The following is a 27,374-nucleotide window of genomic DNA, read 5'->3' as shown; positions in this document are numbered from 1 at the left end:
GTATTTCAGATCTGTGCAGTTCATACTTCTACTATTGTGTGTGTATTTCAGATCTGTGCAGTACATACTTCTGCTAGTGTGTGTGTATTTCAGATCTGTGCAGTACATACTTCTGCTAGTGTGTGTGTATTTCAGATCTGTGCAGTACATACTTCTGCTATTGTGTGTGTATTTTAGATCTTTGCAGTACATACTTCTGCTAGTGTGTGTGTATTTCAGATCTGTGCAGGACATACTTCTGCTAGTGTGTGTGTATTTCAGATTTGTGCAGTTCATACTTCTACTATTGTGTGTGTATTTCAGATCTGTGCAGTACATACTTCTGCTAGTGTGTGTGTATTTCAGATCTGTACAGTACATACTTCTGCTAGTGTGTGTGTATTTCAGATCTGTGCAGTACATACTTCTGCTAGTGTGTGTGTATTTCAGATCTGTGCAGTACATACTTCTGCTAGTGTGTGTGTATTTCAGATCTGTGCAGTTCATACTTCTGCTGGTGTGTGTGTATTTCAGATCTGTGCAGTTCATACTTCTCCTAGTGTGTGTGTATTTCAGATTTGTGCAGTACATACTTCTGCTATTGTGTGTGTATTTCAGATCTGTGCAGTACACACTTCTGCTAGTGTGTGTGTATTTCAGATCTGTGCAGTTCATACTTCTGCTAGTGTGTGTGTATTTCAGATCTGTGCAGGACATACTTCTCCTAGTGTGTGTGTATTTCAGATTTGTGCAGTACATACTTCTGCTATTGTGTGTTATTTCAGATCTGTGCAGGACATACTTCTGCTAGTGTGTGTGTATTTCAGATCTGTGCAGTACATACTTCTGCTAGTGTGTGTGTATTTCAGATCTGTGCAGGACATACTTCTCCTAGTGTGTGTGTATTTCAGATCTGTGCAGTACATACTTCTGCTAGTGTGTGTGTATTTCAGATCTGTGCAGTACATACTTCTGCTAGTGTGTGTGTATTTCAGATTTGTGCAGTTCATACTTCTACTATTGTGTGTGTATTTCAGATCTGTGCAATACATACTTCTGCTAGTGTGTGTGTATTTCAGATCTGTGCAGTACATACTTCTGCTATTGTGTGTGGATTTCAGATCTGTGCAGTACATACTTCTGCTAGTGTGTGTGTATTTCAAATCTGTGCAGGACATACTTCTCCTAGTGTGTGTGTATTTCAGATCTGTGCAGTACATACTTCTGCTAGTGTGTGTGTATTTCAGATCTGTGCAGGACATACTTCTGCTAGTGTGTGTGTATTTCAGATCTGTGCAGTACACACTTCTGCTAGTGTGTGTGTATTTCAGATCTGTGCAGGACATACTTCTCCTAGTGTGTGTGTATTTCAGATCTATGCAGTACATACTTCTGCTAGTGTGTGTGTATTTCAGATCTGTGCAGTTCATACTTCTGCTAGTGTGTGTGTATTTCAGGTCTGTGCAGGACATACTTCTCCTAGTGTGTGTGTATTTCAGATTCATGCAGTACATACTTCTGCTATTGTGTGTGTATTTCAGATCTGTGCAGTTCATACTTCTGCTATTGTGTGTGTATTTCAGATTTGTGCAGTACATACTTCTGCTATTGTGTTTGTATTTCAGATCTGTGCAATACATACTTCTCCTATTGTGTGTGTATTTCAGATCTTTGCAGTACATACTTCTGCTAGTGTGTGTGTATTTCAGATCTGTGCAGGACATACTTCTCCTAGTGTTTGTGTATTTCAGATTTGTGCAGTTCATACTTCTACTATTGTGTGTGTATTTCAGATCTGTGCAGTACATACTTCTGCTAGTGTGTGTGTATTTCAGATCTCTGCAGTACATAGTTCTGCAATTTTGTATGTATTTCAGATCTGTGCAGGACATACTTCTCCTAGTGTGTGTGTATTTCAGATCTTTGCAGTACATACTTCTGCTAGTGTGTGTGTATTTCAGATCTGTTCAGTTCATACTTCTGCTAGTGTGTGTATTTCAGATCTGTGCAGTACATACTTCTGCTAGTGTGTGTGTATTTCAGATCTGTGCAGTACATACTTCTGCTATTGTGTGTGTATTTCAGATCTGTTCAGTTCATACTTCTGCTAGTGTGTGTATTTCAGATCTGTGCAGTACATACTTCTGCTAGTGTGTGTGTATTTCAGATCTGTGCAGTACATACTTCTCCTAGTGTGTGTGTATTTCAGATCTGTGCAGGACATACTTCTGCTAGCGTGTGTGTATTTCAGATCTGTGCAGTACATACTTCTGCTAGTGTGTGTGTATTTCAGATCTATTCAGTTTATACTTCTGCTATTGTGTATGTATTTCAGATCTGTGCAGTACATACTTCTGCTAGTGTGTGTGTATTTCAGATCTATTCAGTTTATACTTCTGCATTTGTGTATGTATTTCAGATCTGTGCAGTACATACTTCTGCTAGTGTGTGTGTATTTCAGATCTTTGCAGTACATACTTCTCCTAGTGTGTGTGTATTTCAGATCAGTGCAGTACATACTTCTGCTAGTGTGTGTGTATTTCAGATCTGTGCAGTACATACTTCTCCTAGTGTGTGTGTATTTCAGATCTGTGCAGTACATACTTCTCCTAGTGTGTGTGTATTTCAGATCTGTGCAGTACATACTTCTGCTAGTGTGTGTGTATTTCAGATCTGTACAGTACATACTTCTGCTAGTGTGCGTGTATTTCAGATCTGTGCAGTTCATACTTCTCCTAGTGTGTGTGTATTTCAGATCTGTGCAGTACATACTTCTACTATTGTGTGTGTATTTCAGATCTGTACAGTACATACTTCTCCTAGTGTGTGTGTATTTCAGATCTGTGCAGTACATACTTCTCCTAGTGTGTGTGTATTTCAGATCTGTGCAGTTCATACTTCTGCTATTGTGTGTGTATTTCAGATCTGTGCAGTACATACTTTTGCTATTGTGTGTGTATTTCAGATCTTTGCAGTACATACTTCTGCTATTGTGTGTGTATTTCAGATCCGTGCAGGACATACTTCTCCTAGTGTGTGTGAATTTCAGATCTGTGCAATACATACTTTGGCTATTGTGTGTGTATTTCAGATCTGTGCAGTACGTACTTCTCCTAGTGTGTGTGTATTTCAGATCTGTGCAGGACATACTTCTGCTATTGTGTGTGTATTTCAGATCTGTTCAGTTAATACTTCTGCTATTGTGTGTGTATTTCAGATCTGTACAGTACATACTTCTGCTATTGTGTGTGTATTTCAGATTTGTGCAGTTCATACTTCTACTATTGTGTGTGTATTTCAGATTTGTGCAGTTCATACTTCTACTATTGTGTGTGTATTTCAGATCTGTGCAATACATACTTCTGCTAGTGTGTGTGTATTTCAGATCTGTGCAGTACATACTTCTGCTATTGTGTGTGTATTTCAGATCTGTGCAGTTCATACTTCTGCTAGTGTGTGTGTATTTCAGATCTGTGCAGGACATACTTCTCCTAGTGTGTGTGTATTTCAGATCTGTGCAGTACATACTTCTGCTAGTGTGTATGTATTTCAGATCTGTGCAGGACATACTTCTGCTAGTGTGTGTGTATTTCAGATCTGTGCAGTACATACTTCTGCTAGTGTGTGTGTATTTCAGATCTGTGCAGTACATACTTCTGCTAGTGTGTGTGTATTTCAGATCTGTGCAGTACATACTTCTGCTAGTGTGTGTGTGTATTTCAGATCTGTTCAGTTCATACTTCTGCTATTGTGTGTGTATTTCAGATCTGTGCAGTACATACTTCTGCTAGTGTGTGTGTATTTCAGATCTGTGCAGTACATACTTCTGCTAGTGTGTGTGTATTTCAGATCTGTGCAGGACATACTTCTGCTAGTGTGTGTGTATTTTAGATCTTTGCAGTACATACTTCTGCTAGTGTGTGTGTATTTCAGATCTGTGCAGTACGTACTTCTGCTAGTGTGTGTGTATTTCAGATCTGTGCAGTTCATACTTTTGCTATTGTGTGTGTATTTCAGATCTGTGCGGTACATACTTTTGCTATTGTGTGTGTATTTCAGATCTGTGCAGTACATACTTCTGCTATTGTGTGTGTATTTCAGATCTATGCAGTACATACTTCTGCTATTGTGTGTGTATTTCAGATCTGTGCAGTACATACTTCTACTATTGTGTGTGTATTTCAGATCTGTGCAGTACATTGTTCTGCTATTGTGTGTTATTTCAGATCTCTGCAGTACATTCTGCTATTTTGTGTGTATTTCAGATTTGTGCAGTACATACTTCTGTTATTGTGTGTGTATTTCAGATTTGTGCAGTACATACTTCTGTTATTGTGTGTGTATTTCAGATCTGTTCAGTTCATACTTCTGCTATTGTGTGTGTATTTCAGATCTGTTCAGTTCATACTTCTGCTATTGTGTGTGTATTTCAGATCTGTTCAGTTCATACTTTTGTTATTGTGTGTGTATTTCAGATCTGTTCAGTTCATACTTCTGCTATTGTGTGTGTATTTCAGATCTGTGCAGTACATACTTCTGCTAGTGTGTGTGTATTTCAGATCTATGCAGTACATACTTCTGCTAGTGTGTGTGTTTTTCAGATCTGTGCAGTACATACTACTGCTATTGTGTGTGTATTTTAGATCTATGCAGTACATACTTCTGATATTGTGTGTGTTTTTCAGATCTGTGCAGTACATACTACTGCTATTGTGTGTGTATTTTAGATCTCTGCAGTACATACTTCTGCTAGTGTGTGTATTTTAGATCTCTGCAGTACATACTTCTGCTATTGTGTGTGTATTTTAGATCTCTGCAGTACATACTTCTGCACTTGTGTGTGTATTTCAGATCAAACTGCTGCACTTTTGTGTGTTTTTCAGATCTGTGTAGTACATACTTCTGCAATTTTGTATGTTTTGCAGATCAAACTTATGCAATTTATTTTGTGTGTATTTCAGATCAAACTGCTGCAATTTTGTGTGTACAGTCCACTCTCGTTATCTCAAAGTCGGCGGGAACAAGAAAAAATATCGAGATAACGAGAGTTCGAGATATCTGATTAGGCGTTTTCAAAGAAAAAAATGAGATGAAAATTTACCTTGTTTTTAACATCTAAATACCTGCTAGGTGGTCTAACTAAAGCCGTCACCGTGTGGCATAATACTCTCTACCTGATATATACGCATTTTTACGAGGCACGATTAATTTTGCTATTTAAATGCTTAAAATGACGTTTTAAGTATTACAGAATTGCATGAACACATGCGGTTATATTTTTTCAAAAATGTCGAGTAAACAACCGGTAATGTTGCTATTTAAAGTTATGATGCAATTGACATCCAATCAAGACGAGGGTTTTCCATCTGAACATGCGTGAATCACGTTCCGGAATACTGAACTGTACATGTACATTTTGTAGTTTGAAATGCAAAGTTCAATCGATTATTGGTACAGGATCAAATAAAATTGAAAAGCCATTTGAGTCTTGTCTTTATTATCTTTATTACTCAACATCCCCAGTTGTAGATACAGGCTGTGTATTAATTGCAGTTAATTGATGTTAAAGTGACAGTTAAAGTGACAGGCCTTACTCAAGTGTCAAGGTCTAAAGACATTACACGTGTGTGATCATTGATGCAATTAACGGATCAATTTCCTACCGCCCAGTATCGGGAGCAGCCGGGCGAAGCGGGACGGTGAAGTATCAAAGAAATTTTGTCTCACTTTTTGCCAACACTGGAAGGGAGGCGGAAAACTACAACGGGCGAGGCATGGTCAGGGGTGATAACCCCAAAAAAGGGTTAGGGTAAGGGTTAGGATTAGGGGTCGGGTTAGGGTTAGGGTTGGGTTTAGGCTAACCCAAACCCTAACCCGACCCCTAACACTAACACAAACCCTAACCCTAATCCTCTAACCCCCCCTTGCGCAATACCATACCATGCCTCGCCCGTTGTAGTTTTCCGCCTCCCACACTGGAACAGTTATTCCCACTTCAAGATAAACCACAGTAAATACATGTAAAGTCTGGACTCGGAACAAAATTTTATATCGAGATATCGAATTATTCGACATAACGAAAATCGAGATATGAGATGTTTATTTATATAGATATAGAAGGAAAAAAGTTGGGACATTGAACTTACTTCGACATATCGAGAATATCGAGATATCCGATGTCGAGATAACGAGAGTGGACTGTATTTCAGATCAAATCGCTTCAATTTTGTTTGTATTTCAGATCAAACTGCTGCAATTTTGTGTGTATTTCAGATCAAACTGCTGCAATTTTGTGTGTATTTCAGATCAAACTGCTGCAATTGTGTGTGTATTTCAGATCAAACTGCTGCAATTTTGTGTGTATTTCAGATCAAACTGCTGCAATTTTGTGTGTATTTCAGATCAAAATGCTGCAATTTTGTGTTTATTTCAGATGTGCTTCTCTCTGATGGACCGTGGAGTGGTCTTCCAATTGATATCACAACATCTGGCCACGTTTACGACCGTTGAACATCGGGTAAACATTCATTAGCAGTTGATTGTCATTTCCTGTCCATGTAATTTTTTTTAAATATTAATCCTATTCTCTGGAACTAGTATTTAATATTTCAAATGGTATGGGTTGAAATCAAGACAACGAACACTAATCCACTGCTTCTCAAAAACTGTCTGTTTCAACCATAGTTTAGATGACCATATTACCATGGCATATTAAAATATTGAAAGCATATCATTTAAATGTCTGATTATAAATTGTTGTATCTCTTGCCTCTCAAATGCTATTATGCTACACCACACTTATTTGGGCTACACCACACTCTTGGGCAACAACACACTAGTTGGCTACACCACATATTGTGCACGTTCAGTTCACCCCTGGAAAGAAGAATGTTGAAGTCATATGTATTGTCAGATTGTTAGTTTACTTTAAACTTATTTCTTTAAGCTTGATTGCATCTTGGGGCCTAAGGCTTGTTGAAATCCTTTTAAGTCCAGTTCCTGGGTAGATCCAGTTCTTGTTGTCTTTGGGGGAGATTTTAAGAACCCTCCACCATTTGGGCTCACACCCATGACACTCCAGTTTGCTTGACAGACACCATATGTAGACATACAGACAGACACCATATGTAGACAGACAGACAGACACCATATGTACTACGCCACAACATCCTTTTCAATTGAGATTGTCAGATTGTTGTTACTGTTGTTTCTATGTATATTCTACTTTTTCTTCTAGGTACTTCATGAGTACAAGTTTGAGTTCCTGCGTATTGTCTGCAGTCATGAACACTACATCCCTCTGTCCCTGCCCCTCATGAGGAAGGGTCTCATCAAAACGTACAAAGGTATGTAATATATTCACAGTGGTTGCCAAGGGGTTTCTAAAAATGAGCAGCAATATGAATTTATTATGCTCAGTTCATGTGAAAATAGGTCTTATTTATATGCGGCTTTAAAAGCTCCAGACCAGTCTGTGAAATCAAATGAAAAAAAAAAAAAAATATTCGTCATGTTCCATTCTGGCACATTACTTTACTGTTTTAATTTGACTGCAAAGCTTTAATTGTGCTTGAAATGCCTGGGGGCAATGTTTCAAATGTTGAAGGTTGGTTTTTGTCATTATTTTTAAATAGTTTTGCACTTTTACAGTCATTTTAAATTGTGCATGGTTTTGAAATCAAGCATTTTTCACTTTGTTAATCTGCCAAAAACACTTTTCTTTATGCAATCAAAAACATTTCATGCTTTTAATTAAAATCTTTGCCCCAAAACTTCTCAATAAAGCACAATACAATGTATGTGAATTTTCTCATTAGTGACAGGCTTAAATGATTTTCTTTATTATACAAAATCATGACTGATATTTAAACAAATAAAAGTACAAATTATGATTGTTTTGCATATATTTGTCCAATAAAATAAAATACAAGTGTGTCAGAAATGTTCTTGTTAATATAGCTATTCACAATATATTGAGAATGGGTTTGTCATTTTATAACTTTTGTTTAATGTTGGCAATATGATTATTTTACTTATTTAGACGCATTCAATTAATAGGTGCCATTGAAAATTTGTCCTATAATTGAACAAATATTAAATAAACATGTACAGTAGACTCTCTGTAAACCGGACGGTCTCGGGACCGGCCTGATCGTCCGGTTTTCAGAGAGTTCCGGTTTACCAAGAGTATGCATATTGCCGAAATATACATGGTATGCATTGTGTACAGAATCACATGAAAATAAAACAAACCATATACATTTACATGTACCATGTGATAACTGTACGCAGGTACTGATGATGTTAATTGCATTGTTAAAAAATGTGTTTTTAATCGATTAAAAGCAAAAAATAATCCATATCGACTTGTTTTATTAATCCCAAAGTGAGCGTGGTGCTTTATACATGTACGTACGTGGCATTTGTCATATAGGCGAGTGACGACACATATAAGATTGTTGTAGATACACGATTTATTATTCAATACATACATGTACCACATTTCATAAAACATACACACAAGCAAAAAAACAGCGTCATAATTTTTTTTTAGATATTCATAATCTCAAAACCTACAAATTCTTGAAGTTTACGATTTCACGAAAAAGTCCAAGATCACTCTCTGCATGAAAGCACATTTCTCCTTTACGATCTTATTTCCTGCAATGTTAAGAAGGCTATAAGATCTTTTAAAATACCCGAAAAGATCACAAGAAAGTGATCGTCGCAACGACATGCATTAATTTTTTTAATTAAATTGTTTATCATAGGCGATAATAAATAAATTAATAAAACGATCGAGTCAATCACTTTACTTTTTGGTGTTACCGCACGTCTATTATAGACATTCACAGTTTGTTTTACATTACTTAATCGGACTCCCATAGCGCGGTAACGACTTGACACCTTAATGGTATGTTTAATCCGATTATCGATAATTGAGCGAGCAAAATGTGTGACACCGCACTCGCTGTGCTGACTAAGTATTGTTATTTTCACGCCTCGGGCATCTTGAGAATTTAGAACGTCCGGTATACTCAATGTATTTTACGTTGAAAATGACCAAATTTACGGAGATACCCGTCCGGTTTCCGGTTTTCAGAGAGTTCGGTTTATTCAACATTTTTTAACAAAGAAATAGAAGGAGAAAATACGGGACTGGCCCGACCGTCCGGAATCGGGAGAGTTCCGGTATTCCAAGAGTCCGGTATTGGCAGAGTCTACTGTATTCCAAAACTGTTTGTGCATTTAATTACGCTATTGCCCCGAGTACAATTTTACTAACAGTCTCTATATGCAGCAAATGAATGACTATGTGTAATAAATACGTGTATATATACCCATTTAATTGCTCAAATTATTACAGGTTAATTATCTTATACTCTTATTATATTCATGTGTAGCATGTTGATATTTCCTGTATTAGACTTCTATAGTATTATATATTTAGTTAAGATATATTATCCAAATTATAGGAAAAATAAAACTGAGTATAATTTTTTTTTTTAATTGTTAGAATATTTTAGGGGTTTAGTGAGGTAAGAACATTTTGCAATCCATGTATTTATATGAGCGTCTTCATGGGAAAATGGGCCTTATGCGTATGTGGAAAGTATCAGCCTACTTAAAGGGACCTTTTCACAGATTTTGGCAAGTATTGAAGATTTGTCATTAAATGCTTTATATTGATAAATGTTTACACTGTTTCTAAAAAGCTCCACTTAAAAAAAAGAATATAATTAAAGAAAAAAAAATCAAGTAACCCTCAATTGGGCTTGAACCACTGACAACTGAAGTAAAAGTCTACTGCTTAGACCAATTGGCCATCTGTGCTCATACAGTGAGTGATGTATTTTATACTTAATATAAGCAATCCTCGTAGTGTCACAAAAAAATATAACGACAACAACAGAATTCTCCATATTATTCAATCGTTTCATGTTTGAACACTTTATAATTATCACATGTTCAAATTGTCGAAAGATGCATGTTTTGGATATTTTAGAGCATGGTAAATGCTCAGTATTACTGTTATATCATATCTGGTATGAAAATTTGCAGATCTGAAACTAGTTTGTTTTTGTTCAATTTTGTCAATTTACCAAAACGTGAAAAGGTCCCTTTAATGACTCTTAACTCACATGCATTTAACCTGGTTTTCCCAGTACAAGGCTCATATAAAAACTTAAATTTTCAAATCAAGTCCTTTTATTTTTAAATTAACACTTTACCACTTAGATACGTATTTTGACGTAGGTGCGGTCACTTAGAAAGTTATTGAAATTTAATGAATGACCTTTCTTACTAGATTCAAGTTTTTAAGGCTTCATTTCCAACCTTTAGATACTGATGAGCAGCAGACAGCATAAAACCTGAACAGATTGCGAGTTACTCGCAGGCTGTTCTGGTTTTATGCTGTTTGCACATAGCCATTTAAACTTTGCTTCTGAGAATGAAATGCTTAAGGAGGATGTTTTAGGTATAATTTGAGCCGAGTTTTATTTCTTCTTGCACAAACCTCAGTCATGCTTTTCTTCACATTTTTAAACATAACAATATTCATAGCCTGTTATTAACATGCTGCAGATCTCCATAATAGACAACAGAGCTGGGGTTTTTGCAGCCATTAGCAAATCGTGTCAAATACCATTCATGATTATTTTCAGAAATGTGAAAAGTATGAAGATTTTACCCATCAATAATGATGTAATTGAGATTCAATTTATGTATCTGTCCTCATGTAAAACAACAAAATGAAGCCTAAGGTCACTGTGGCATAGATGATGTGGTGTCTGCCTAGCGACCGGAAGGTCATGGGTTCTATCCTTACTGTGGGAGCGTTCTTTAGATCTCCCCCATAAGACACCAAGTACTGGTTCTAGCCTCAGGCAATGGACTAGAGATTGTTTCAAATAAGCCTTTGGCTTTTGATGCAACCGAGCTAAAATAAATAGGTTTAAACTAAAAAGTCTTAGAGATTCTGTGCTTTCAAAGTTTCTGTATTTTCTTCCGATCTGCCTTAATTGTGTTCATCTAAAGAAATCAGAGTAAAACGGTCAGTCGGTAGGTTTGTTTGTCAGTCACTTGGTCTGTATAAGTTTACAGAGCAAACATCTTTCGCATTTTTCAACCGATTGTATTGAAACCAAAATAGACATCATCATCACAATAAGGTGAAGACCTGCCGGCCACGCTTTTCCCCCAGTGATCCACACATTCCTGGAACACAGCTGACATGCCTGAGTTATATGCCCTTGTACATAGCTTACAATGCAGTGGGGGGTTATATATTTATGTTCATAACAAAGCTTTTGTTTTAAAAGCCCATAAACACTCTTGCATTTATGTTACTTTACCTATGTTCCACTTACCACTTTCCATTTTCATTCCACTCTGCAGATATCAAGCAAGAAGGTAAAGTTAGTTGCACCGACATGCTTACTTAGATTCCTGCGAGAATTATAGTTCATTTTTCTGTGTATATTGTCATGCTTGGTGTGGACTTTCACATTAAACAAAGTAAATATCCTTTTGGTTTTAAGTTTTGGTTTGTTTAGTCTTATTTTGAATGAAGTAGGGATTCATTTGTATTTAATGTAAGGTAGGAATGAAAAAAACACTTGTGAGATTAGACATAGTTGTTTTAATTTTTAGCTTACTTGAGCACAACGTTGTGCTCATGATGAGCTTTTGTGATTGCCTTTTGTCTGTAGTGCATCATTAAATTACCTTGTTAACATTCTAGAGGCCACATTTCTTGGTCAGAACAGTTGGTCAGTGTCCCAATGACATCTTGGACGAGATTGAAAAATGATTCTGGTTGGTTAAAAACATTGCTGCATGCATTACAGGAGGAATTGCAGTTTTCCTTACATGGCAATTGTAAAACCTTGTTAAAACTCTTGAAGTCACATTTATTATTCAATCTTCATTATTGCAATCTAAACATTTTCAATGCAATCTAAATGAAACTTAGTCAGAACACTTTTTTCAATGACTTCTCAGGAGAGTTCAAAAATTGTTCTGGTTGGTTAAAAAACATGGCTGCCAGGGGTGGGGGTGGTGAGGGCGGAGAAGCAATTCCTTACAGTGAAAACATGTTGATTCTATATTAGCCACATTTATTAGCCAATTTTGATGAAACTTTTTAAGAACAATTGTACCATTCAAATCTCTGCTGTAGGTCAATAGGTAAAAAAAAAACACATATTAATACTCTAGATGTCACTTTTTGGTCCCATCTTCATGAATAAGCTTGCAATTTTCATGTCCCCAGTCTATACTGGGGAACATAATTATTGTTTTTGCCCTGTCTGTTTGTTGGTTTGTTGGTTTGTTTGTGTCAAACTTTAACAGTGGCCATAACTTTTGCAATATTGAAGATAGCAACTTGATATTTGGAATGCATGTGTATTTCATGGAGCTGCACATTTTGAGTGGTGAAAGGTCAAAGTCAAGGTCAACCTTCAAGGTCAAAGGTCAAATATATGGGGGGACATAGTGTTTGACAAACACATCTTGTTCAAGAATAGTTTTGTCCCTTTAGGTTTCAGGTGGGTGCCTTAGGGCCCATGGCCTTTTTGTTTCTTAAATATTCAGAAAAATTTAATGTATTTTTTTTTTCAAATGTTCTTCAGGTTATTTATTTTGGCATTTCTTTTTTGTAAAGCAAGGTTTACAAATGTTTGTGAGAGAAGGTTAAGTTTATGAAAACATGATTGTCTCTTAGAATGCTTCCATGATGTTTGAAATATGAGTGAATGACTTTCTGTTGAGCACATATATTTAAGGTGAACATTGGAAAAAGGGTCTTAATTCATGAGCATGAAGTGTCGTCCCGGAATAGCCTGTGCAGTTTGTACAGGCTAATCAGGTACAACACTTTTCGTCTAGACTTAATATTAAATTTTGTTAAGGAGAGATATCCTTTCAATAAAAAATGTCATAAAAGCTGAATGTATCGTACCCGATAAGCCTGTGGCCACTGTGCCTGCACACGCTTTTCTGTGACACTTAAAGCACATGCATTAAACCCTGTTTTCTGATAAAAAGGCTTTTTCTGCATTGGCGATTGATATCTTACCTGATTTCCTTAACCCTTTTAGTGCAGGAACCGAATTTTAAAGGCCTTTGCAAACAGTTTGGATCCAGATGAGACGCCACAGAACATGGCGTCTCATCAGGATCCAAACTGTTTACTATTCTGATATTATTCTTTGAAAAAAATCGAAGAAATTGCAAATTTTAGAAATTCAGCAGACGACATTGAAGCAGACGAAAAATTTCCCAGCATGCAAAGGGTTAAAGCACATGCATTAAACCCTGTTTTCTGATAAAAAGGCTTTTTCTGCGTTAGCGATTGATATCTTACCTGATTTCCTTAACATAGGCTTCATGTCTTGTAGCTAGGTTGTTGTTGATGTTGTTTTAGTACTCAGACTAATATTTGATAAAACTGTATTACTATGAGGTTAGACAGTGTGTAAAGATTGTTCTCACTTTTATTATTGTTGTTATTGTTGTGACATCTTTTATTGTAAAAGTCATTTTGTAATGAAACACTGGCAAAAAGGTCTCTGCGGCAATTTACAACAAACTGGACTTTCAACACATCTTTAATATTTGGTCACAGCCGATTAGTATAAATTGTATTCTGCATGTAATATGCATGTCTCACCCAGAGAACACCTTGCTGTCTGCTGTCCACCCTTTCACATCTTCAAAGTGAAGGTCTGTGCGCATAGTCTAGTTTTCATAAGTTATCTACAGTATATGATGTATATATACGACATGGAACTAAGTAAAGTGTACTGTTGCATTTGCCATATAGATGTCACTTAGACACATGGGCAGTTACCACTCCCTTGCAAATGCACTTAGGTGAAGTCAACACAAACTGAAATGAAATTAAATGGTAAAAATAACTATAATTTAATTACTGATAAATTTGTGAGCATTCCAGCTAGCTAAGTTAGTAAGATACTGTGCCTGTATTCACCAGACAATTAATAGACTTAAGTCTAATAATAAAGAATATTCTTTAAATTGATTTATTTTATGCTTTCTGGTGGTTTATAAAGAAATATCAGTGAAATAAAATATAAACCTGTCTGTGTATGGACGTTGCCATCTTAACTATCATGAGATTACCCCCCTCTGTGTTCACCTAGCATTGGTAAACTCAGCTGTGATTACCCCCTCTGTGTTCACCTAGCATTGGTAAACTCAGCTGTGATTACCCCCTCGGTGTTAACCTAGCATTGGTAAACTCAGCTGTGATTACCCCCTCGGTGTTCACCTAGCATTGGTAAACTCAGCTGTGATTACCCCCTCGGTGTTCACCTAGAATTGGTAAACTCAGCTGTGATTACCCCCTCGGTGTTCACCTAGCATTGGTAAACTCAGCTGTGATTACCCCCTTGGTGTTCAACTAGCATTGGTAAACTCAGCGTACTCTGGAAGAGTGTTACTAGGTGAACTGGCAGCATATTATGACTTGGATATTGTTAACCCTTTTATGCCTAGCGTATAGAAAACAGGCCTTGGCAAAGAGCGCAGACCCAGATGAGACACCTCATGATGCAGCGACTCATCAGGGTCTGTGCTGTTTGCTTAAAGGAATTTCTGTAAGAAATATTCTAAATATAGAAATAAATATACTAGACATCCCTAATTTTGGAAATAAATTGATCAAATTTAGAAGGATGGGAGAGTCCAATAGGCATAAATGGGTTAAAGAACTGCAAAAAATCCAATGACTTTGATACAAACAATTCAAACCAACAATCCAAGTTTTGAGCATCTTGATTTTAAGGCATTGTTTCAGACTGGAATTCACATGAGGCTGCACATAATTATGCTTTGGTGGTTGTTGACTGGCTGAATTACGGTGACACTTGTTTGCGATTTAGCTTTATATTTTGCTTTGCATGTGTGCAGTTTGGCAGTTTTCCCTTTTTAAAAGCTCCTTGTTTGTGTTTTGATATTAAATTTGTCGAGGTTGTCTATGCCTTGCGTTGGAAGTTTATGTATTGTTGTTTAATTGTTAATGCTGTCATCCTAAAATGCTTGTGCTATTATAAATAATATTTATAATAAGTTATGGTAGTTAAATACTCAATAGTCAGACACTGATACAAACAATTAACCTGTTACCACTTAGATACGTATTATGGCGCATTTGTAGTCACTCAGAAGGTTAAATTTAATTAAATACCTTTTTTACTAGATTCAAATTTTAAAGGCTTCATTTCCAACCCTACGATGCGGGTAAGCAGCAGACAGCATTAAACCGGAACAGACTGCTAGTAACTCACAGGCTGTTCTGGTTTTATGTTGTTTGCATATAGCCATTTTCACTTTGCCTCTGGAAAGGGTTAAATAGATATATTTTATAATTGTCCAATTTAGTGCAAAATCAAATTGTATTTTAGAAGTGGTTATAAATAAAAAATATCTGTTTATTTTATTTGTTTTTACAATAAATAAACAGAAAAAATGCAGAAAAATATTAAAAGTCATACTTTTGTATATTATGATTTCATAGAAATAATGAGGAGCTAAACATCATCATAAACTGTGAAGCCTTTTAGGCCCATGATAGTTTAGTTGATATTTTTCATGGATGTATGGTAAAAACAGTATTTGTGAATATTTTACATGCATTTGAATTGATCAAACTCAACACATGGATCGATGTTATTGAAGGAAAACTTTTGCTTTGTTTATTCTTTTGCTTAGTGATTTATCTAACCTTATGTTTTTGATGAAATCAAATTTATTTCCTTTCATCATTTAAAAAAAACATAAAATATAAATTATCACCATTACGATACTGTATGCAACTGGCATAAGTCATAGGTTGTAGGCCATCAAACAGATTATTATTAGGACCTTAAAGTCGCAGGGATATAGAAATATATAGAAATGGTGAGTGTTATTCTGTCCATATGTGCATACGACATGTCTCATAGAAAGTATACTTATTTTACTTAACACTTACCTGGCAGTCTGTTTTTACATCATTTTTCATCCTAATTCGGGAAAAAATAATTACCTAAAAAATAAATAAATAATTGCATAGACATCTGCCTGAACACAATTATTTGCCATGTTGAAAAGCGAACATAAAACCACAAAAAAATGCTATCTGCTTTTTAACCCTTAACCACTTAGATAAACATTTGTACTCATTTGTATTCCCTTAGAAAGTTTAAATATAATTTAATACCTTTCTTACTAGGTTCAAGTTTTAAAGGCTTCATTTCAAACCCTAAGTTACTGATGAGCAGGAAACAGCATAAAACCTGAAAAGACTGCAAGTTGCTCGCAGGCTGTTTTGGTTTTATGCTTTTTGCACATAGCAATTTTCACTTTGCTTCTAAGTGGGAAAGAGTTAACACAGTTCTTATCACTGTTATATAGACCTGAAGAGTGACTACACACTGTCCGAGGAATACCGTAAGACCCACTACCTGCCCGGTCTCCTGCTCCAAGAACTCAAGCTGGCTCTCAACGAGGCGAAGGAAACCAGGCGATGTGCAATCAGCGTCCTGCGAGACCAGTTCGCCAAACACGCCTTCGATGATCGGTACTTTGGGAAGGTATGTTTTCAAGAGTTCCAATGCAGCCTTCAAACCTTGAATCTTGGAAAGAAAATCTTATTGTCCCCTACTGGTTTCACCGGAGGGGACTTATGGTTTGCGCTCTGTCCGTCACACTTTTCTGGATCTTGCGATAACTTAAAAAGTTCTTCATATTTTTTCATAAAAACTTACACATGGATAGATGGCAATATGGACATTATGCACGTCATTTCATTTTGTTCCTACGTCAAAAAATCTGGTTGCTAAGGCAACAAATATTTAAAAATATCAAAACAATCTGACAATGGTGGAATTTCTGACAATGGTGGAGCTGGTAGGAGACATATATTGCTTGGCAATAGTCTTGTACTTTATTTATTATTCAATTGCTTAACAATGCACATCTGAGTGGTAGAGGGTTACTTCACAGTGCATATCTGAGTGGTAGAGGGTTACTTCACATTGCATATCTGAGTGGTAGAGGGTTACTTCATCGTGCATATCTGAGTGGTAGAGGGTTACTTCACAGTGCATATCTGAGTGGTGAAGGGTTACTTCACATTGCATATCTGAGTGGTAGAGGGTTATTTCACAGTGCATATCTGAGTGGTAGAGGGTTACTTCACAGTTTATATCTGAGTGGTAGAAGGTTACTTCACAGTGCATATCTGAGTGGTGAAGGGTTACTTCACAGTGCATATCTGAGTGTTAGAGGGTTACTTCACAGTTTATATCTGAGTGGTAGAGGGTTACTTCACAGTGCATATCTGAGTGGTAAAGGGTTACTTCACAGTGCATATCTGAGTGGTAGAGGGTTACTTCACAGTGCATATCTGAGTGGTGAAGGGTTACTTCACAGTGCATATCTGAGTGGTAGAGGGTTACTTCACAGTGCATATCTGAGTGGTAGAGGGTTACTTCACAGTTTATATCTGAGTGGTAGAAGGTTACTTCACAGTGCATATCTGAGTGGTAGAGGGTTGCTTCACAGTGCATATCTGAGTGGTAAAAAGTTACTTCACAGTGCATATCTGAGTGGTAGAGGGTTACTTCACATTGCATATCTGAGTGGTAGAGGGTTACTTCACAATGCATATCTGAGTGGTAGAGGGTTACTTCACATTGCATATCTGAGTGGTAGAGGGTTACTTCACAGTGCATATCTGAGTGGTAAAGGGTTGCTTCACAGTGCATATCTGAGTGGTAGAGGGTTGCTTCACAGTGCATATCTGAGTGGTAGAGGGTTGCTTCACAGTGCATATCTGAGTGGTAGAGGGTTGCTTCACAGTGCATATCTGAGTGGTAGAGGGTTGCTTCACAGTGCATATCTGAGTGGTGAAGGGTTACTTCACAGTGCATATCTGAGTGGTAGAGGGTTACTTCACATTGCATATTTGAGTGGTAAAGGGTTACTTCACAGTGCATATCTGAGTGGTAGAGGGTTACTTCACAGTGCATATCTGAGTGGTAAAGGGTTACTTTACAGTGCATATCTGAGTGGTAGAGGGTTACTTCACAGTGCATATCTGAGTGGTAGAGGGTTACTTCACAGTGCATATCTGAGTGGTAGAGGGTTACTTCACAGCGCATATCTGAGTGGTAGAGGGTTACTTCTCAGTGCATATCTGAGTGGTAGAGGGTTACTTCACAGCGCATATCTGAGTGGTAGAGGGTTACTTCACAGTGCATATCTGAGTGGTAAAGGGTTACTTCACAGTGCATATCTGAGTGGTAGAGGGTTACTTCACAGTGCATATCTGAGTGGTAAAGGGTTACTTCACAGCGCATATCTGAGTGGTAGAGGGTTACTTCACAGCGCATATCTGAGTGGTAGAGGGTTACTTCACAGTGCATATCTGAGTGGTAGAGGGTTACTTCACAGTGCATATCTGAGTGGTAGAGGGTTACTTCACACTGCATATCTTAGTGGTAAAGGGTTGCTCCACAGTGCATATCTGAGTGGTAGAGGGTTACTTCACAGTGCATATCTGAGTGGTAGAGGGTTACTTCACAGTGCATATCTGAGTGGTAAAGGGTACTTCACAGTGCATATCTGAGTGGTAAAGGGTTACTTCACAGTGCATATCTGAGTGTTAGAGGGTTACTTCACAGTGCATATCTGAGTGGTAAATGGGTTACTTCACAGTGCATATCTGAGTGGTAAAGGGTTACTTCACACTGCATATCTGAGTGGTAAAGGGTTACTTCACAGTGCATATCTGAGTGGTAGAGGGTTACTTCACAGTGCATATCTGAGTGGTAGAGGGTTACCTCACATTGCATATCTGAGTGGTAGAGGGTTACTTCACAGTGCATATCTGAGTGGTAGAGGGTTACTTCACAGTGCATATCTGAGTGGTAAAGGGTTAAAACTACCTTACTCAGCTAATTTTTGTTTAAGAACCCGCAAGGCAGAACTGGACCTTTTATCTGCCCCTTATATCCGTTTCAGAACATTCAAAGCAGAATAGTAGCCCTTTACCTTCCTATGATATCTGTTTCAGAACCTGCAAGGCAGAATAGCGGCTCTTTACCTGCCCCTTATATCTGTGCTACTGGACAACAAGCACCGCCTCGTGAAGTCAGACCCAGAGAAGACTCAGTCCCCCTCACATGCTCCTTCAACACCCTCCCTCGTGAATGGAGTGGAGGGAGGGTCAAAGGGGGATGGGGTCAAAAAGGGCAGCACCCAGGGGTCAACATCCTCTGGGTACACGCCCACGGCCCAGCCCAAGCCTCGAAGTGGTATATCTCTGCCACAGCCAGCAGAGCCGACCAAGAGGGACTCCTCTGTGTTTGACATGATAGCTGGAACTAAAAGTGAGACCCATAAAGATTTGAGCCACTCTCTGGGAAATACTGGCTTAATACAAATGTTAAGTATCATCCCAGACTAGGCTTTGCAGTTTGCAAAGACTAATAAAGGACAATACTTTCCTCTTTAAGTCTTATGGAATTTTGGTTTTAAGGAAGTCTCTTTTGAACCAAAATCCAGCCCAGACTGAAAGTGTTTTCCCTGATTAGCGTGTGCAGATTGCTCAGTCTTATCTAGGATGAAACTTTATGCACATGCATTAAGCCCAGTTTTCCTAGAATGTGTCTGATTTTTGTTTGTCCCAGATTGCTTGTTATTTCTTGTGTAAGGTTCTCTTAAACTGAAGATATTGTTATCCATAAGAAATTCTAAATACAGTTTTTATGCCCCCGGTTGGGTGGCATATAGCATTTGAACTGTACGTCTGTCCGTCCGAAAACTTTTAACATTGGCCATAACTTTTGCAATATTGAAGATAGCAACTTGATATTTGGCATGCATGTGTATCTCAAGGAGCTGCACATTTTGAGTGGTGAAATGTCAAGGTCAAGGTCATCCTTCAAGGTCAAAAGTCGAAAAATACAATACAAGGGAAGTAATAAGCTTTTAAAGGGAGATAATTTCTAAACCTGCCAAATGGTATATTGAAATTTTATTTCAAAGCGGCGCAATAGTGGGCATTGTGTTTCTGACAAACACATCTCTTTTTGTTTATGAATGTCATTTCCTTTGTAAACTTCTATGCAATGAAGCTTTTATTATTGATTAGAAGTTTCATTTACCATAAAAAAATGGCTAATTTCTGGATTCTTTTAAAATTTCTTTTGTGTCAATGAGCTTGTATTTTCAAAATAAGCTTCTTAATCTGAAGAATATTTTTGTATCTACCATATTAATATACAAACGGAGCGATAACCAAATTGTGTTTTGTAGCCTTTTTTAGCTCGACTTTTATATATGAAATATAAATAGTGGAGCTATCCTACTCACCCCGGCATCGGCGTGAGCGTGAGTGTGAGCGTGCAAATGTTAAAGTTTGCGTACTACCCCAAATATTTCCTATGTCCCTTGACATATTGCTTAAATATTTTGTATACTTATTTACCAACATAATCCCAACCTATAAACAAGAGCAGACAACTGTATCAAGGATTTTGTAGGAATTATGGCCCTTTTTTGTCTTTGTAACTTTGAATATTTTGTTAAATTTTGTGTTTAGATCCACTTTACTTCTTAAGTATTAAGGCTATTGCTTTCAAACTTCAAATACTTTCTTACCATCATGATGTAACTGTACCTGGCAAGTTGAATTTGACCTTGACCTTTGAATGACCTTCACTCTCAAGGTCAGATTAATAAATATTGCTTAAATTGCCGTAACTTCTTTATTTAAGATCAGATTTGATTCATACTTTGACAAAACAACACTTACCTGACATACCACAATGGACTTCATCCAAACTTTCCCCCACGCCCCACCTCAGAATCCCTATCCCCCCCCCCCCATTTAAAAAATAAATAAAAAATATTATTCTTTTTTTCCTTTTCTTGAAAGATCATCTATTAAATGACAACACACCCACATTAAACCCCCCTCTCCATGATGGCTTACGTTATACTGTCAAGCAATCGAATAGTCAAGTGTGCTATCCTCTGACAGCTCTTGTTTATCTTTGTTCTTTACTTAAACAAAAGACATTTTATGAGGCTCTTGATAACTGTATGTTAGATCAATATAATTATGGATATTTTTTATAACTAAGTTATATTTGGGCAGTGCTCGGTGAAAAAGGTGTTAAATGCATTGATAAATCTGCACAGGCTAATCAGGGACGACACTTTCCGCCTACACTTGACTATTGCTTAAAAGATGCTGAAATATCATAAAAGTGGAAAGTGTCGTCCTTGATTAGCCTGTGTGGACTGCACAGGCTTATCTGGGATGACAATGTATGCAGATGCATTAAACCCCCTTTTCACAGATCATGGCTCATTTATTACTTCCATGCATCAAGATTATTTTCTACCCCTCTGTTTATTGACCCCAATGCTAATACTGTTCTGTGAATGTTTTCAGTTCCGTATGGCAAAGGTATACATTATTATTAATTCTGACTTATGACTGTCCCCCATCTTGCTTGTATTAGAAAATGTTGGGCATATGGAACCTTATTTGAAAGTATATCTTATCAGCTGCATCATACGAAAATGGGTCTTATGCCAGTGTAGCTTCAGACCAGCCTGTGCAGTTGCCCAGTCTTATCCATAATGAGCTCACGCGGACAGCACAACTCTTAACCAGTCTGTGCAAATGCAGAGGCTGTTTGGGATCTATGCTGGCTGCATATGGCATAACAGTGTTTTTTTCATTCAAAACCGGGTCCTGTAATCGGCCCCATTTTCAATGGAAAAAAGGGTATATTTTTCCCAAATTGGAGCTAAAAATTCCTAATGGAAGGTTTAAAAAAATATATATATATATATTTTAGATCTCAATATTTTGTTCACATCCCATCCATATAAGTTCAACCTTAGTAAATATAAAACTGAAAATGCGTGTATTCTCAATTTTGAAGAACTTTGTAGCAAAACAATGACAACAATAATTTACCAAATTTAGTCAAATCGCCACAAATTTTCCCAATCCAAAGGGACCGGCCCTATTCCCAAAATGGTGAAAACAAAACACTGCATAAGACCCATTTTCTCATGACACGGATCATATAGCATGTAGTCATATATAAATATTAGCGGGCATTTATTGATATATATATATAATTATATAATCATTTTATCTGTTATAAATCAACTAAAATTCATTACTTTTCATCAGTTTCTACCAGTTCATGATTGAAATCACTTTAATATCTTAGGCCTATTTTCTTAATGCTCCTTATAAGGAAAGTTTTAACTTCAGCAGTATTTACTTCTTCTGTTAAATGGTATGGTGGATTTTCATGAAGATTAAGAACACACAGTGTGAAATTGTGTACTTTAAATAATTTAATGTAAAAGATATTTTCAGTTTAACAACTAAATACTTTATTGAATTTCACTAAAAATCAATGTTGATACAGGCTAATGTTATAAAAAAAAATCCAGCATTGAATATCAATTGTTATATTTTACTTTAATCACTTCCCTCACATATTTAAATAATCAGACATGCACCACTTAGTTTTCACGCATTTTATTACCTAATCACATCTTGAAGACAGCAATAAGTCCATAAAGAAAATCCTTAGGCTTATTTAAGTGAAAAATCCAAAAGTGTTCATTAGTTTCTGCATCAAAATGATGTGTCTATGAATTCCTGTACATATTCAAAGGAGATTTTGTATTATTAAATTGGAACTTTTATTGGGGCTGGTGTTAAAGAATAATTTTCACATTTAGTGTTTATTATAAGGGTCCATGCATGTTGTAATATATATAATCCTGCAAAATAGTTTTCTCTACGGACATATATTTCATATAGTTGCTATTGCTTTGCCTATACTATACAAATTCCAGAATGGTTTTGGATATGTTATGTTTAAAATGAACTTAATAACAGGGTTGTTTAGTTGCACATTGAGTCCCATTCAGGGAAAGTTGGGCCTAAAACGTGTGCGTAAAGTATTGTCAACACTTTACTCCTTGGTTGGATTTTTGTTTGGAAGTGATTTTCTTTAAACAAAAAATTCCATAAGAGCAGAAAGTGTCATCACTGATGGGACGACAGCTTACGCACATGCATTAAGCCAGTTCTCCCAGAAAGTAGCTCAATTTGTTCTTCAATATTCCAAGTCAGTCAGTCGGTTTCTGTATTGCCAACATCAATTTGTATAAAAAGCTAGAACACCATTTTGTCATACATTTCATTTTGTTTACAATAATAACCACATGAATATTAATCATCTCTGTTGAATGTTAACCGTGTATCATTTCTATCTAACTAATGAATGTGGACTCACACATGAATAAAGAACATCTGTGTTGATATTATGCCATTTAACTTTTCAATGTCCTTTAACTGGATTTATACAATAATATCAAACAATTCTGTTGGTGAAATGACCTATAACGGTTGAACCATTTACTACTTAGATACCTATTTTTACACATTTGTAGTCCCTTACAAAGTTATATTTAAATAAATACCTTTCTAGCTAGATTCAAGTTTTAAAGCCTTCATCTCCAAGCTTTAGATACTCATGAGCAGCAAACAACTTAAAACCTGAACAGACTGTGAGTACTCACAGGCTGTTCTGGTTTTATGCTGTTTGCACATACCCCTATCTAAGTGGTATAGAGTTAAACCCTGTTTTCATAGAGAGAGGCTGATGTAAAACCTCTTGTGTTGAGTATTTGCCCTTTGACATTTCAAGGTCACCTAAATGTGGAGGATCTCAAGTCACAGATTGCCGGGTCTTCAAGCTCCCTAAATTCAAGCTCTGGGTCGTCTACAGACACAAAGACTGACTCAGGTTCCTTAAAGGAGCGAGGCAAAGGTCATTCAAGGTAAATGTGAACAATTGTGTTCATGTAACATTACTGGGCCCCTTAACTACAGAATATCTACATGTTTTGACAGACTCGGGTTCCTTAAAGGAGCGAGGCAAAGGTCATTCAAGGTAAATGTGAACAATTGCGTTCATGTAGCATTACTGGGCCCTTAACTACAGAAGATCTACATGTTTTTTGTTGTTTTTATGCCTTGAAGGAGGTCATATAGTGATCGGGCCATCAGTCTGTCTTTCCGTCACAATTTGCGTTTAGGTTTCTGCGTTTAGGTTTTGAAAAATGCTCATAACTTCTATGTCCCTTCAGATAGCAACTTGATATTGTAAAAAAAACAAATCCAAGGGAAGTAATAAGCTTCAAAGGGGGTTAATTATCTGTACTTGCCAAATAATAAAAAACAATTAAAAATCAAAGCGGCACAGTAGGGGGCATTGTGTTTCTGACAAACACATCTCTTGTTTTGTTGTTGTTTCCATTCAATACAATTTATTTACCTCGTGAATAGGTGTGAGCAGGTCGAGGACATCCCACTCCTCAAGTACAATCAATATATGCATATTACAACACATCATATACATATTACCATCTGCATGTTCCACCAAACGTTCATAAACTTATTATAACAAGTTTCTGTTTCATTGATGTCGTTTAGTGACGGTCTTGTCCAATGGTTGATATTAAACTTTAAGACTTAATTTTATATAAAGAATTATTTTTATGTCCCCGGTAGGGTGGCATATAGCAGTTGAACTGTCCGTCAGTCAGTCAGTCAGTCTGTCAGTCCGTCCGAAAACTTTAATGGTCATAACTTTTTCAATATTTAACATAGCAACTTGACATTTGGCATGCATGTGCATCTCATGGAACTGCACATTTTGAGTGGTGAAAGGTGAAGGTCAAGGTCATCCTTCAAGGTCAAATGTCTAATATATGGCGTCTGTCTGTCCTTCCGAAAACTTTAACATTGGCCATAACTTTTTCAATATTGAAGATAGCAACTTTATCTTTGGCATGCATGTGTATTTCCTGAAGCTGAACATTGTGAATGGTGAAAGGTGAAGGTCGAGGTCATCCATTAAGGTCAAATGTCAAATATTCCGTCCAAAAACTTTAACATTGGTCATAACTTTTTAAATATTGATGATAGCAACTTGATATTTGACATGCATGTGTATCTCCTGGAGCTGAACATTTTGAGCGGTGGAAGGTCAAGGTCATCCTTCAAGGTCAAAGGTCAAAAATTAAAAAAAAAAATAATTTCTCCATTCAATCTCTTATTTACTTCTCATGGAGCTGCACATTTTGAGTGGTGAAAGGTCAAGGTCATCCTTCAAAGTCAAAGGTCAAATATATGGTTACAAAGCGGCGCTATAGGGGGCATTGTGTTTCTGACAAACACATCTCTTGTTTATTTTTTGGTGTTGGTGTGCAAGTATCAATATTTATTATTTTTTTGGGAGATCATCAGATGTATCCTATGGTACTTTCTTATTTTGTCCAATCATAATGTGATATCTAAATCAGTTCAAACACACCTTGAACATTACTTTTTGTACTGCCATTCTTAAGCCGTGAAAACATGTTTGCAAGAGAAATGTAGTACTCGGAAATAAACGGGACACTTACCAGGGTGCAGGATCACATGACTTTGCATGTGTATCTCATGGAGCTCTACATTTTGAGTGTTGAAAATTCAAGGTCAAGGTCATCCTTTAAGGTCAAAGGTCAAATATATGGGGACATAGTGTTTCACAAACACATCGCTTGTTTAAATTATTTTTCTTAAGAATTTCAACTAGTGCATTAAAGACCAATTTTTATGCTGCTTATGGCAATATGAAATACATGGGAATTACTTTATTTAATAATTTAATAAGCCTGTGCTCTTAATAAAACGTTCGGTATCTTCTGCATTTATTGTACATGGTTATGCTTTTATGCATTTTTGTTAATGTATTTCAATAACTTGAGATATTCACAAAAATAAAGTTCTTAATGGTGTGTTTACATTCTGTTCAACCCATGTGTAATACCCGGGAAACCCCGTTGATTCTGCACCCTGTTACAAAATAATTCAATCTTCCAATGATAATCAAAAGCCTATATCAGTGTTTTGTTTCCTATTTTCGTTAACAATAACTTTATAACAGACTCCTGCATCATGGATTAATTATTCAAGAACCACACAATATGGAATATATTGTACACACATACGTGAAACATTAAAAGGTCACATGATAATTATCACATCTGATGAGATGATGCAAATGAGCCTTGATCTTGGAAAACAGGGCTTTATGTGCGTTAAGTTTTTATCCCAGATTAGCCTGTTAAATCTACATAGGTTAATCAGGGACAATTTTGCCCTTTTATGGATTTTTTTTTGTTCAAGAAAGACCCTTCTTAGAGAAAATTCAATATTTGGAAAGAGTTGTCCCTGATTAACCAGGCTAATCAGGGATGACACTATGCATATGCATTAAGACCCGTTTTCCAAGAGCAATCTAAAATACATGGATTGTACTTGCGTGTGTTTCAGACAGGGGTCAGGAAGCACGATTATCCCAGGTCAGGGCGGGGCCAAGTCTGGTAAGGCATACCCCTATCAGAAATTGGACCACACAGAGATAAAGGACCTTCTGATATGCCTGCTCCACATCCTCAAGTACCTGCCTGATGGTAAGACACGGATAAGTTTAATTGAGCCTTTCTATAGAATAAGAGGGCTTAATGCACATGCGTAAAGTATCATCCCAGACTAGCCTTGCAGTCTGCACAGGCTAATGAGGGATGAACACTTTTGCATTAAGTGGGTTTTCTTGTAGAAAATACTTCCGTTTAACCAAAAAAGCGGAAAGTGTTGACCCTGACTAGTCTGTGCAGACTACATAGGCTTATCTGGGAAAAAACTTTTTGCACATGCATAATGCCCCTGTTTCCAAGCACAAGCGTCAATTCTTTTTTTTCTATCTGAATGAGCTTATGTCCAGGTAAACTTTTGTCTGAGTCAGAAAATTTATGTTTTCGGCTTTCATCTGAGGTACTAAATCTTTTAAATTTTTGGCGTGGTTAGTACAAATGTGGGCGAGCCATCAAAATTGTTGGGCTAGCAAATGTCAAAGGGAGCTATTGTCCCATATTCAAGTAAAGCAAATAAATTATGATTGCTATAATACTTAATGGTTACATAAAAAACAGATCAAAAAGTAGTTATGCAATCTGAATTCATTCATGTGTAGCTTTTTTATTAAAATATTTCAGAGATTCTGCTAGGCTGGTTCAACAATTCATCCGAATACGACATTGTGGACTTCTTCTCACTCCTAGAGTAAGTCTACATTGAAGGTGACCATTGCCCATTGCACGTATTCACTAATCCATTCTTTGAGTTAAGTCTTAAACTAAAGAATATTTGTTAAACTGGATTTTGGCTAAGAGGAGACTTCCTTTAAACAAAAAATACCATAAAAACATAAAGTGAAGAACCT

The 27,374-nt window shown here is 36.7% G+C and overlaps 1 protein-coding gene across 7 annotated transcripts in view; it reads left to right on the top strand.

Moving 5' to 3' along the window:
* LOC127835267 (dedicator of cytokinesis protein 9-like) overlaps positions 1-27,374 on the top strand; it is a 176,169-nt gene that overhangs the window by 100,204 nt on the left and 48,591 nt on the right. For 3 of the 7 annotated variants that reach the window (XM_052361609.1, XM_052361607.1, XM_052361612.1), the window contains 8 exons: positions 6,413-6,496; positions 7,217-7,325; positions 16,405-16,583; positions 19,070-19,385; positions 21,458-21,472; positions 23,751-23,883; positions 26,426-26,565; positions 27,148-27,214. In XM_052361609.1, coding sequence (XP_052217569.1) covers positions 6,413-6,496; positions 7,217-7,325; positions 16,405-16,583; positions 19,070-19,385; positions 21,458-21,472; positions 23,751-23,883; positions 26,426-26,565; positions 27,148-27,214 — 1,043 coding nt within the window. Of the gene's footprint in view, positions 1-6,412; positions 6,497-7,216; positions 7,326-11,379; positions 11,395-14,806; positions 14,870-16,404; positions 16,584-19,069; positions 19,386-21,457; positions 21,473-23,750; positions 23,884-26,425; positions 26,566-27,147; positions 27,215-27,374 lie in introns of all 7 variants that reach the window. The other 4 variants (XM_052361610.1, XM_052361611.1, XM_052361608.1 and 1 more) reach the window with 2 other exon arrangements.

Source organism: Dreissena polymorpha, chromosome 6 (genome assembly GCF_020536995.1).
Source record: "Dreissena polymorpha isolate Duluth1 chromosome 6, UMN_Dpol_1.0, whole genome shotgun sequence".
NCBI classification, from domain to species: domain Eukaryota; kingdom Metazoa; phylum Mollusca; class Bivalvia; order Myida; family Dreissenidae; genus Dreissena; species Dreissena polymorpha.
Note: the sequence above shows the minus strand (reverse complement) of the source record. Positions and strands in the feature narration are given on the sequence as shown.